At 40.4% G+C, this 13,215-nt stretch overlaps 1 protein-coding gene across 1 annotated transcript in view; it reads left to right on the top strand.

The window, feature by feature from the left end:
- LOC139442005 (mitogen-activated protein kinase-binding protein 1-like) overlaps nucleotides 1-13,215 on the top strand; it is a 131,457-nt gene that overhangs the window by 71,768 nt on the left and 46,474 nt on the right. The window contains exons 3-11 of the mRNA XM_071222757.1: nucleotides 1,521-1,641; nucleotides 5,883-5,975; nucleotides 7,301-7,417; nucleotides 7,790-7,885; nucleotides 8,983-9,165; nucleotides 10,258-10,418; nucleotides 10,744-10,819; nucleotides 12,116-12,229; nucleotides 12,577-12,723. Coding sequence (XP_071078858.1) covers nucleotides 1,521-1,641; nucleotides 5,883-5,975; nucleotides 7,301-7,417; nucleotides 7,790-7,885; nucleotides 8,983-9,165; nucleotides 10,258-10,418; nucleotides 10,744-10,819; nucleotides 12,116-12,229; nucleotides 12,577-12,723 — 1,108 coding nt within the window. The remainder of the gene's footprint in view (nucleotides 1-1,520; nucleotides 1,642-5,882; nucleotides 5,976-7,300; nucleotides 7,418-7,789; nucleotides 7,886-8,982; nucleotides 9,166-10,257; nucleotides 10,419-10,743; nucleotides 10,820-12,115; nucleotides 12,230-12,576; nucleotides 12,724-13,215) is intronic.

Here is a 13,215-nt window from a genome sequence, read left to right as displayed (position 1 = left end):
CAGCCCGAATTTGACTCTTAGTATCATTTTCGGTATATTTTTTGTTATTATGTGGGCTTTTAATAGCTGATGTTACCAAGGCCAAACAGAATTTTGCAAGACTCAGGCTTCGGACCACTGTGAATGAAGTCCCAGCTGGGTGTTAATATTGATATCATTTCAATTAAGTTTCATTTGTTTGATATCAATATCATCTGTTGAGAAGGAACATATATTGTTAATTTGATATTTCAATATTGTTCCTAGTGCCTTGGCTCTCTTTATGCAACAAACTATTGTGAATGGTGAACAGCAATATTTACAGGATACTTATATCTGCCTCACATGCTGATGTTCTCCATTTGGTCTGAAGAGTACACCCTAGCTGTGCCTGATTCTGTTTTGAAACAATTTGTCCTTGTCATGATTCATAACTCTCAAGGAATGATCCATAACTCTCAAAACCGCCTACCTGGTCTGGTGGTAGAGCATCCACCCTCTTAAGATCTTTGGTCTCTACACACCTTGCCTGTGTCCTAAATTTTCAACAAAGTGTTAAATATTGATGTCATGCATCACTTTAGGATGACCTGCCATGATACAGGGCCCCGTTCCACAAATCGGTCGTAGCGCTAAAATGATTGTCACCCCCATACATTAACATAAACTTACGACTGTCATAGTGCTAAGATATCTTTGTGGAACGGGTCCCTAGTGTATATCTGGAAGACTATTCATGTCAGCGTTAAACCAACCCACCAGCGCCTGTAAAGTTGGACACTACCAGATGTAGAGAGAAAGTTTCCTGAGTCATAAGCTACCGATGATCAGAAATTTACTGTCAATCCTCACTCAAGACAGGGGGCGGTAGGGTAGCCTGGTGGTTAAAGCGTTCGCTCGTCACGCCGAAGACCCGGGTTCGATTCCCGATGGGTATAATATGTGAAGCCCATTTCTGGTGTCCCCGGCCATGATATTGCTGGAATATGGCTAAAAGCGGCGTAAAACCATACTCACTCACTCACTCTAGACATGAAATCCTGAACCACATTAAATGCCAACAATTTCTCTTACCCTAATATGTCAAGATGGATTAATATCCTTGAAACAGATGTATCGTTAATATGATTTTATATCCTGTAGCTTAAACCACACGAAGTTGCTTGATCACATACATTCTTTTCATTTTTCACAGGATTGATTTTGTGCATATGAAATACAATGCATGTGCCTACCTTTGTTGATATATCTGATAAACATTCTATTAGTACCTGACATTTATGAGGACTTTATATGATATGAGCACATGCCATTCACAAATACGATTTGCAAGTCTCACATGTTTGAATTTTGATCATGTTTTCTGTTCAGCATGCTTCTTTCAACATCAGAGTGTATCTGTGGGTGCACCCGAGACTTGTTCCTGGAAGACTAGATGCATGTAGAGGATGCCTTAAGCACCCCGATATTATCTGTGTTTTGCTTGTAGGGATCGTGATCACATGTACCAGGTAATCAGTGTTTGAATCTCTCTTTATCAGGTGCTCAGTCGTGCTCTTCAACACTCGGAGAAACAAACAGACACACATTATCAACAACTCCAAGAAGTCAATCACTGCTCTTGCTTTCTCCGGGGACGGAAAGCATCTTGTAACAGGAGAAGTAAGTTTCTTTGACATAAGTAAAACATTTAAATTCTTTAAAGCTTGTCCTTCTTACCAAAATTAATCAGGGGTCACAGCTGGTCAAATGATTCTAGGTATCATTATTTGTTGTGTAGAGTTGTGTCCCTTTGCCACTACTGGATCTGCTGATTATGAAGTTGAATTTCAGATTAGCTCCAGAATATGACCTTTGGTCTATCATCATATTGTCTTCATCGCGTTAAGTAGGCTTTGCTCACTCACTCACCCAACCACTGGTGAAGAGAGGCAGGCTTGTTTCCATTTTTTCAAGAGTAAGAGAAACATTTTCAAATGCTGATTGTAAAAGGCAACTTAATGCATCGTGTCGTCAGACAGCGTGTCATTTCTCACAATATCAATCACTGGATTGTTTGGCCCAGGCTTCATAATTGACCATTGCTTGGCTAAAAGGCTAACACATATTCCCTGAAATAAAGTCATGTAAGCTTAAATACAAATCACTCAAAAGAGGAACCCTTAAGTATTAAGGAAACCTCAAGTCTCTGAGTTTCTTAGAGCTGACAAGGGATGAGATCTGGATGCTGGAGCTGAAACGTGAATGAGAATGGAATGGGAGTGATTGCTTTATTAGTTTTACATGCTATGGGACCCGTAAGGGAGGCTCCCTGGCTAATTGGGGGGCACGGGTGGCCCAGTCGTCTAAGGCGCCGTGATTCGCTGTGTAGAATTGCGTCCCTTAGGCACGCCAGAAACCTATGATTGTGGGTTCGAATCCTGGTTCACCCTGATTATGTTTTTAGGTTTGTCAGCACCATACCCGTGCTCATGGGTTTCACCGAAGTGGTAAACGTCTGAGACCTGCATCACTTCGGGCTTTCCTCCCACAGTAAGCTGATATAACTGGAAAACTGTTAAAAGCGGCGTTAAACACAACTCACTCACTCACTTTCTGGCTAATTTATCCACCCTTAGGCAGTTGTGTTTCTTGTTTATTCTTCACCAAAATAACTAAACATTTGCTACAGTGCTATTGTCAGTTTATACTTAAAGGATGTATGTATGTATATATTAGGGCTTGGACGGGTAATTTGGGTACCCAGGTCGGGTGGGTACTAAGTAGGACCCGGGTACCCACAGGACTACTTGGACCCGTGGTTATTCACATGATTATATTGTTTAATGGCAAAAACTTATCTAGAACTCTATGGTTTCACTACAAGTCACTAATGTTTGTATTTCTTTCTTTTTGAGTATGCACCCATTCCTTCTGACTTTTCATATCTTTGAATAAAGATATAACTTGAGTCAACTTCAGTGTATGCATGACCCAGATTGTTTAATACATGTATCTAAATGCGTTTTGCCAGTGCTATGGTAAGAACATGCCCAATCGGACATTTTGTACCTATCTCTTGAGACCTAAAGAGGATACACGGGTAGGGCCGGGTAATAGGGGGTTGGGTACCCGGGTAGCAAATTCGGACTCGTCCCAGCCATAGCATGTATTTATGTATGTAAAGGTAGTTGAACTGTGTTGTGGAGGGAGAGATGGTATCAAGAGCAGGTTAAGCTATCTGACAACAGCATCACTTTGAACGTAGAGGAAGAAGAGCAGATTGGGTTTTAGAAGCCTTTGTTTATCGTACTACAACTCTGAAAATAGTCTTGTTTGAGAAAGAAAAGGTAAATAAAGAAAAGAAGCATCAGACGAGCTTTCAGTATGAAACACATCATTCCGAACTAATGAATCCAAAATAAGCTTACATGATTGAGTATTTACAAAACAAACTGAAAAAGGTTACAAAAAGTATCAAGTTCACCCGTGTTCACCAAGATAATCCTGATATATACCAGATGAGGAACTTTCAACGAAATGTTTTTTCCCACTTGCTAATGTTACATACTCTCACTTTTTAAGTCCAAGGTTTAATTGGAAGACCAATCACTTACACTGAAGAGTCTGTTAGTTCTAGTTTTATTGGCAGGGAGGGAAATCTCTGCTGGTGGCATCAGAGAGGAGTTTTTGTTGTGGCGCCGCAAGAATGGGGAATAATAGTTTTAGAAATAAGGAAACCGTGGCGGTGTTGGTATATTGCCATGAGATAGTCTAACTAGGCATATTTTTGACTGTGTATGCTGGAGAGGGTGTGTAGAACCGTTCCGTAACCCGTGAGGGCTGATGAATGACATTATCTAATGATATTGTTGATCCTGATAAACTTGCTTTGGATTTGTTTTGAAATGCTGAAAGTTGGTCTGAAAAGGGAGTAAACCTTTGAAGAAATTGGTTGCCTCCCCAAAACTAGAATCAGCAAATCCAGAAATGTTCCTCTCACTGTTTGATTAAACTTAGTTCATATGCTTTTGTAAGGGAAAGAAGTTTGTATTTTCAATGAAAAGGATTATAATGGTTTTTTTATCAAGAAAACAGGTACCGCCTATTTCCAAATTTGCTACGTTGCAGATGAATAGCCAGAACAAGCCATTCCAGGTTGTGTTCCTTGAGGTTTTGTTAGTCTGTTGCTGCAGAGCTCTGTTAAATGGTGAGAGAGAAGCATAGAAGAGTGCCAGGATAATTAGGAACTAGCTATTTAAAGTGGGAGTGACAAGTCCAGTAATTCTTTGTGTCAGTTGAAGAATGTTCGATACTAATCAAGGTTGAACTAATTTGGAATTATGACTTTTGAAAAAATCATGACTTTTTGGCTCGGGTGGACTGGCATTTTATCTTGTTCCTGCTATGCTAGGGGTTCACCCTAATCAGGTGCTGTCCTTGTCGGATCTTATCACATCGGAGAAAATCTTCAGGAGAACCTACAAGAAGAGAAAAATATGTAGTTATAGTAAGGTGACTTTCATTGGGTGAAAGTTTATTTGTTTTTCGTTGAATGCTGTATATGAAGGTGGTCTGTAAATAATCAAGTCAGTACCAGACAACCCAGTAATTTATAATAATGAGCATAATTCCTTACTGTCGGAGAACGATGGCATGCTAATAGCCAGGTCAGCAAGCCTGCTCTCCCGATCCATTGAGTCGTTCCTACCACAAGCATAGGATGCCAAGATAACTGTAGCCCAGAATAAACACAAAGTATACATCTGGGTCTGATGACACACTAGCACAGCCAGGCAGGCAGACATTTGGTCTTCCCGTGTTATCTGTGTGTAATCATTTGTTGACACAATGGCCCCTATTGTGGATGGTGTAATTCGTCATATGCACTTGAATTCTTGGTAAGACAGATATCTCTTGTGAGAATTATGGGTTTATGGCCTGATAATTATCGGTATCCTTAGTCAGATTTGGATTTAAATCACAGGAGCTGAACCCAACTTTCCCTCAGCCAATTTTTCGAGTGATGGTTTATGTATGTAAGTGGATATATATATTCTTATATTTTTACAAACTAATCGAAAGACTTCCTCTAATCTCAGGGTTGATCTGTATTTATAAAACATGTTGTAAAGTTTACCCCATGCTGTACACTATTCAGTGAAATAGAAAGACAATCATCAAATAAACAGTCTGATGGCTGCGTGATGTTTCTGTGTGTTGCTACAATGTTGGATTCCAGGTCAAAAATGGTCGACTACTTTACCTCAATATTGCTGAATAGGATGAGGATCGAGTGGTCAGGCTCTGTGATGTGAGGGTGCCAACACCCGCTCTCCTGAATTCTGAATCCTGCTTTCCTGAAAAAAATCTAAATAATAACTTATGTATAGATTATTTTACAAACACAGCTATTTTATTTAAATGTTGAATCTTCATACCAAATAAATTTTATTTGCATTCTATGGACCAGTGCTGATGTTAGTCTGTCTTACAGACCTTCATACAAATATATATCAAATACAGCCCATGCAAGTCTATAATGTTTGGCAAGTCTAGATCTAGATTACTGCAGTATCAGGAAAATGAAGAGAATCACTGGGCTCCCTTTTATTATATTTTTATAAAGATAACTGAACAACTGTTTTTTTCTGTATGATATGTTCATTTCAGAGACTAGATGTTAGTCTATTCTGATGTCTGAATACCCTCTGAATAGACTCCCCAATCCCACTTAACAAAAGGGGTTTGGCAGCATGTGGCTTCTTTCCCCAATGACAGGCAGGTTGCCATGATAAAGCATGAGTTTGTCTAAACATACTCAAAGCATGCTCCCTCCTGTGTTGAATGTTAAACAACAGCCCCTCACTCCCCCACTCTATCAGGTGATTGTCTATTATCATTGGTGTGTTTCTGTGTTTCAGTGTGGCCACCAGCCGGCTGTGCGGGTATGGGATGTAGAGGAGAAGACACAGGTGGCAGAGTTCCACGGCCACAAGTTCGGCATCAGCTGTGCGGTATGTACAACCTGCTGCAGCCAGTCCAACTGACCAGCAGCAACAAACTCCACGATGTTCCAGGCCTGAACACCCTGGACTCATCTCTCTTTTGTTTGTGAAGCCATATCACACATAATTATAATATGCTATTTATATCGTGAATATTTCCACACCACTCAGGGACATGTTCAAAGCGTTATGATTTCCCCGGTCACTGGACCAATGTGCACTCTCAATGTGCATTCTCAGCTCCCTAGGGAGTATACAACCCAAACTGCCTGTTAAGCGCTACAAGATATACAACAACATTGCTATCGGATCCTACCGGGTACCCATTCACTGCTGGGTGAACAGAGGCACATTTCTAACAAAGTCACTTGCCCAAGGAGATGCCACATGAGATACATGTTCTTCAGTTAGGGGCAGCACTAAAGCCCCGAAAACCCAGGAGCCAAGCTGCCGAAATGCGGTCACCCATCCAAGAACTCTCCGCAACCGAAGTTACTTAACTTCACCCGTATTTGTAACCAGAGCGCTGTGCACAGGACTACGTGCCACCACATCTATCTCTATCAGTAACTTCTCACATCTGTCATACAGACCCTGAAACAAATATATGCAACAAAGCCCATGCAAGTCTACATTAAAGAAGAGAGTCATTGGGCTCGTTTTTATTATATTTTATGCAGATAATTTAACTACTGTTTTTTTCTGTAAGATATGTTCATTCCAGGGACTAGATGATAGTCTACTTCACACACAGTTTCTCTCGCACCAGAGTGTAATTTCATTGGATGATTATTTTTGGCATCATGTCATTTGAATCAGATTCAAAACGAATGGTTCAAGGGTTCGAGGTTAGACTAATGTCTAGTCTCTGAAATGAAAGTATTTTACAGAAAAAAAAGTTGTTAAAGTATCTGACCAAGAAATAATAAAAAGGGGCCAAGAGACTGTCTTCATTTCCAGAGACTGAAACTTCAGTAATCTAGACTTGCCCACTTTTATAGACTTACATGGACAGGATTGGATATATTTGTTTCAGGGTCTATATGATTCAAATTCATGATTCAGACTAGATTCAAATGTAGAATAAAGATTTGATACACAGGATGATTCAGACCCCAAGTGTGATTTCTCGACTTAAACCATCTTATGGTTGATATATCATTTCTAATGTGGCCTGTGAATTGCTGGCTCAAAATCTCCAGCAACAACTATGGCATAACGCCATGTTATTGTTCAATGAATGCATAGAGGTTAAGTGTAATTTATATATAACAAAACAAAATGCCTTTTAGGGTTCTTGACCTTTTGTTGAAGTTGTTTCTGTGTTGTTTCAGGCGTTCTCTCCAAATCTGCGGTACCTCGTATCTGTTGGCACCCAGCATGACATGATAATCAATGTATGGAACTGGCGGTCTGGAAACAAAGTCGCCTCCAACAAGTTCTCATGCAAGGTCAGTTTCAGGGTATCTATATCAATCAGAATTGTGGTGTTAATGACACCGTGGCTTGCCACTCACATGAGCCACCCAGGACTTGACACCCAATGAAGTTCCGGGTTAGAATTGGTCTTTAGCAACCCATGCTTGTCGTAAAAGGGTGGTCAGGCTTGCTGACTTGGTTGCATGTCATCATATCCCAATACTGTAGATAGATGCTCATAATGTCAATCATTGGATTGTCTGGTCCAGACTCAATTATTTTCAGATCGCCATGTTTTAGCAGGAATATTGCTGAGTGTGGTGTTAAACAAAAAACAAACAAAAAAACAGGATTTAAAGTAGAAGTACCAGAATATGTTAAACATTTTGTGGTGTTTGTTGCAGGTGAGCAACGTGGCATTCAACCATGACAGCAACTACTTCGTGACGGTGGGGAACAGACATGTCAAGTTCTGGTATCTGGAAAGCAGCAAGTCTAGGGTGAGGAGGAGAAGCAAAAACTAAGATCTGATTTTAATGAGATTGGGTGTAATTAAATGTTTTGAAATGGTTCAATTGCCTCAATTGCCTCACAGGGGGTGGTGTGGAGCCCGTTTCCAGTGTCCTCAGCCATGATGTTGCTGATAGACTGCTGAAAGCAATGCTAACTTACTCACAGTGTTACATCATATCACTTTGAGGGGTCACAAGTGCCCGATGCAGTCGTGAGAGGTGCTGCAAGTTGCTGTACAGAGTTGCATCCCTTGGGAATGCCAGAAATCTATGATCGTGGGTTAATCCCAGTTTCGCCCCGATTATGTTTCTAGGTTTGTCAGCACCATACCCGTGCTCCTGGGTTTCACCAAAGTGGTAAACATCGTCATCACCTCCTCCCACATTAAGCTGACGCGCCATGATGTAACTGCATCACTGTTCAAAGCAGCGTTAAACCAAACTCACTCACTCACTCACTCACTCATAACAGTTTGATGGAGATAAGAACTGTAAGCAAATACTGAAATTGTATTAGTTTGTCTGGAGGATAATGTTTCTTTGTAGTTACCGTACTTTGTTTTACAACGCTATCCATTCAAATGCAACAAACATTTCATTAACTTTCAGGACTTGTGAAGATTCCGGAATAGAATAGGTCTTCAGCAACCCATGCTTGCCGTAGAAGGCGACTATGCTTGTCGTAAAAGGCGACTAACGGGATCGGGTGGTCAGACTCGCTGACTTGGTTGATACATGTCATCGATCCCAATTGCGTGGATCCATGCTCATGATATTAATCACTGGATTGTCTGGACCAGACTCGATTATTTACAGACCGCCGTCATATAGCTGGAATATTGCTGAGTGTGGCGTTAAACAACAAACCAACCAACCAACCATTTACTTTCAGGTTAGAAGTTGTGAATTTCTTTCATTAGAAGCACATGCAGCCTATGGGCATTTACCATTAATAAATTAAATCTTTGACTGGCAATTAGAATTTAGGTGACATAAGGCATTTGGGCAATCATGTTTCTTTCTTGTCTTAGAGGGCTACTTTTTGCCCCTGATTGTGATTGTAATCCTGTCTTCCTCCTGTTCAGATCAACGAGACGGTGCCACTGCAGGGTCGGTCCGGCATCCTCAGCGACCAGAAGAACAACTTCTTCTGTGGCATCCTGTGTGGGCGTGGCCAGATGGCCGGCACCACCTTCTGCATCACACAGTCCGGGCTGCTCTGTGAGTTCAACGCCAAACGCTTGCTGGTCAAGTGGGTGGAGCTCCGGGTGAGTGACCTGGCTGTGTCGTACGTAGAGCCCTTGTACTGGCAGAATGAATTAGCAGTCTGTGACTTTTCTGTGAATTTGTGTTCTTTTCACCATTAAGTGTAACCGGTCAAACATCACAATTAGAGGTGCACTTTGAAATGTGTCAAACTTTGTCACTGATAGATGTAAATATTACAGTTACAGAAGTTACCACTTCTAACCTATTGTAAATCGCAAATAACTGATTGGTTTCTCCAAAGTTCTGTTTCATGTTACATAAACCATTTGTCTAAATTGAGCAGACGGCGAGTACACACCACCCTTTATCTGTTGCTGCAGCTGCCATTGCCTGTTGATGATATACCTTTATATCGTAAACATGAGCAAGACTGTTTCAGTTTTTGAGCAAGCTGGGTGTGGGAATGTCAAGTGTTCTAACCTTTAGGGATAAATCCCATCCTTAACATATCTTACACTTATTGTGCTAGAGGTCTGTGTTCCAGTCAGTTGTTTCTTGAGTGTAGGACAGTCACTGTCTTGTATATGGTTATCAGAGTTGTCCCCTTTTGCTTGTTTTGAATTGACCAAATTGAAGTTAAAAGATAGTAGTTGACATCTGATGTAGTGTGTGATGTCATTTCCTGTTGAGGCCCCCATTCCACGAAGCAATCTTAGATTTAGTCTATGTTAAGGTATTGGATAGTTGTGTGATGATTGCTTTGTGGAACGAGGCCCTGGTTGTTCTGTTAAGGTTGTATTTGAGATGACCAGTACATATTGCACCCGTGAAGATCCACGTTGAATTGATCTTCAGCAACCCATGCTTGTTGTAACAGGCTACTTACGGGATCGGGTGGTCAGGCTGTCTGACTTTGTTGATGGATGCCATATCCCAAATGCGTAGATCGATGCTTATGATGTCAATCACTGGATTGTCTGGTGCAGACTCGATTAATTACAGACCGCTATCATACAGCGGGAATATTGCTGTGTGTAGCATTAAACAACAAACAAATATGTTTTACAAGGGGAAGAACTGGCAATGGTGTCACTGTGTTAAGGAAGATATTATATTTCCATAGTTTCTGACCACACATACTTTTTCCTCAGACAAAGTGTGCTACATCCATTAGCGGTGGAGAGGATCACATATTTATTGGATGTGCAGAGGGTATCGTGCGAGTGTTCAGTGCTAAGTCTCTTCATTTCGTGACCTCGTTACCTCACCCTCACTTTTTGGGAGTAGACGTGTCTTCCGCCACCAGCCAGAGGTATGTCAAGTGTGGTATACTGCTAGAGGGAAACTACTTACATGACTGAATGCAATTTGTGAAAATATTTTGAAAAAAAACTCCCAATCCAGCTTCACAAAGTTTAAATGACCTCACCTGGCTTTTCTGGTAAACCTGTAATTCAGATTTGAACTTCAAAGTGATTTTTATTAAATTGTGTCTTGCAACATATAACTTGTTTAACAATGGGCCTCATTTTAGAAATATGGTTAGGGGAACTATATTTGTAAGAAATTGAAGGTCATAAAGTTTATTTCAGGTACCAAGGCATTCTCAAGCATTGGAACAATCTTTCTCTTTTCAGTCAAATGAAATTTCCTAAAGAAGATGCTAAGTACCCTGACACTATAGCTGTTGCATTTGATGATGACCATAAGAAGGTAGGAGTGTGTTGGAATAGTCCTGTATTGTAATACTGGACCCTTGTGAAGTTCAGTTCTTGGTATATGTATACCGTATTTGACGTAATAAGCGCCCAGGGTGCTCTCAAAATTAGAAATAGGGGGCTCTTATTAGAATATTATTTTGGTGGAAAAAACAGTTGAAAGATAAATTTCGTGGTTTATGCTGACGGTTTGAACTATTTATATATGACAGACATATTTTTCCAGAATTTAATTGCCCATAATTAAGGGTGAATATAACACACGAGTGCGTATTATATATATATATATATATATATATATGCGTATTAAATAAGTCTTGTGTACATTGATCAATTGGAAGGGGTGCTAATTAGGATTGTTCACTTGCCAATATATTAGCAAATATGGTCGGGGGCGCTTATTAGAGCGGGCGCTTATTACGTCGAATACGGTATGTGTATAAGATATTATGACCAATCAAATAATATCAGTGAAGCACCTTTAAGCTGGTGACTCAAACATGATGCTTCAATAACACACCCAATTCATGTTTTGCCCCCGTATTTAAACAAAGGAATTTTGGAAAATTGATCAGATATGGACGCCTGCCATGAGAAAACCAGGTTTTTCATGACACGTAATTCCTGCGTATTTGATGCAATGATTTCCTGAAATATTCGCAAAGTCATAACTGATGCAATAAATGATCTGAGGAAGTCTTAATTCAGTATTTACAATATTTTAGTTGTTTCAAACAAAACAAATCTACAAACTTTCAGATTTAAATGAAACCGAAGTAACTTTCATAAAATAGGTCCTCAGCTGGCAGCCTGCCATGTCTTCTGAACACCTTGTGTCCTCATACACCCCCCAGCATATCGTAAAGGCGACTATGCTTGTCGTAAAAAGGTGACTAACGCGATCAGGTGGTCATTCTCGCTGACTTGGTTGATACATGTTGTCGATCCCAATTGAGTGGATCGATGCTCAAGATGTCAATCACTGGATTGTCTGGTCCAGACTCGATTATTTTACAGACCACCGTCATATAGCTGGAATACTGCTGAGTGCGGCATTAAGCAACAAACAAACAAAAACCAGCTCATTCCATCAACCACTGGCTTAGCCCTGCCCAGTTTATCACAGTTTGCCAGTCTGGTGGTCAGGAGTTTACGCACAAATGGTACCATCCATGACAGATTAACTGTAGTCATATGAAAAAATCAGTGTTCCTTAACTTTTTTTTAGTAGCATATTTATCTGTACCTGGCGGCTTGTACAAGCTGAGACTTCTGTGCCCCTGTTGTGCAGGTAACCTGCGTCTACAACGACCACAGCCTCTACCAGTGGGATGTCCACGACATCAAGAAAGTGGGCAAGGCCTACTCGGTGCTCTACCACAGCTCATGTGTGTGGTCACTGGAGGTTAGTATTCCCTCACGCTCGAACATTTCACATGCACAAGTGTTGTTTTACTGAAGGTACCTTTATTCGCTTACCTGAAGCTTTATTGATGTACTGTTACATGAGTAAACTCATGATCAGATACTCATTGGACTTTTTGTTTATTATAATGATTGAGGCTTAGAGGATCATCATGGATCCATGGATGCAGTTTATTCAGTGCCTATAAAATAATGTTGCACAATTTTTCAAAATGTTTTTTTTAAATTTTGTTTTTTTGTTTATTTGTTGTTTTTTAAACAAATTGCTTTCTAGAGTGAAAGAAAACCTTTCAAGTCAGCTAATATTTGCGAAATGTCTACTTCCAGGTGTACCCTATGTTGGAGGAGAACAGTCAGGCCACTCTCCCCCCTGGGTCCTTCCTGACGGGGTCGAGCGACGACACAGTTCGAGTGTGGAACCTCGACTCTCACATGCAGGATAAAACTACTTACAAGAGGAACATATACAGCCATGTAAGTGAACCTAGGTGAACCTAGTCGTCACATTCTTACACGTCCTTAACTCGGTATGGTCTGCTTTAATGAGGACATAAGTCTGGTTTGGAATCAACAGAACTAGCATGTGTAGTGTGAGAAGTTAGTCAAAATGTTTTTGATGCAAAGAGGACATTCTTGAATATTGTTTTTATTTTGAAGTTTCCATTGGACAAGAGGTCGGTCACATGACCACAAAATTGACGTGCACAAGTGTATAAGCTGGTTGTTGTATGGCGGTCTGTCAGACATACTAAATTTAATTGTGTATAGATCTAGGGCTACATCCTATGTGGTAAGAAATTTACTTTGTGTGAGTTCATTAGAGTATGAACCTTCATTGAGTGAGGGCCAAACATTGTATAACTGTATGACTGCATACAGTTTGGCCTTCACTCTCTATAGGTTGATAGTCCAATGAACTCACACAAAGTGCAAGTGAATTCTTAAATGCCTTTAGCATCTTCTTTT

This window comes from Haliotis cracherodii, unplaced genomic scaffold (assembly GCF_022045235.1).
Source record: "Haliotis cracherodii isolate W230 unplaced genomic scaffold, xgHalCrac1.p SCAF_5, whole genome shotgun sequence".
Classification (NCBI taxonomy): Eukaryota; Metazoa; Mollusca; class Gastropoda; order Lepetellida; family Haliotidae; genus Haliotis; species Haliotis cracherodii.
The sequence above is the reverse complement of the archived record's forward strand: the minus strand, read 5'-3'. Positions and strand labels throughout refer to the sequence as shown.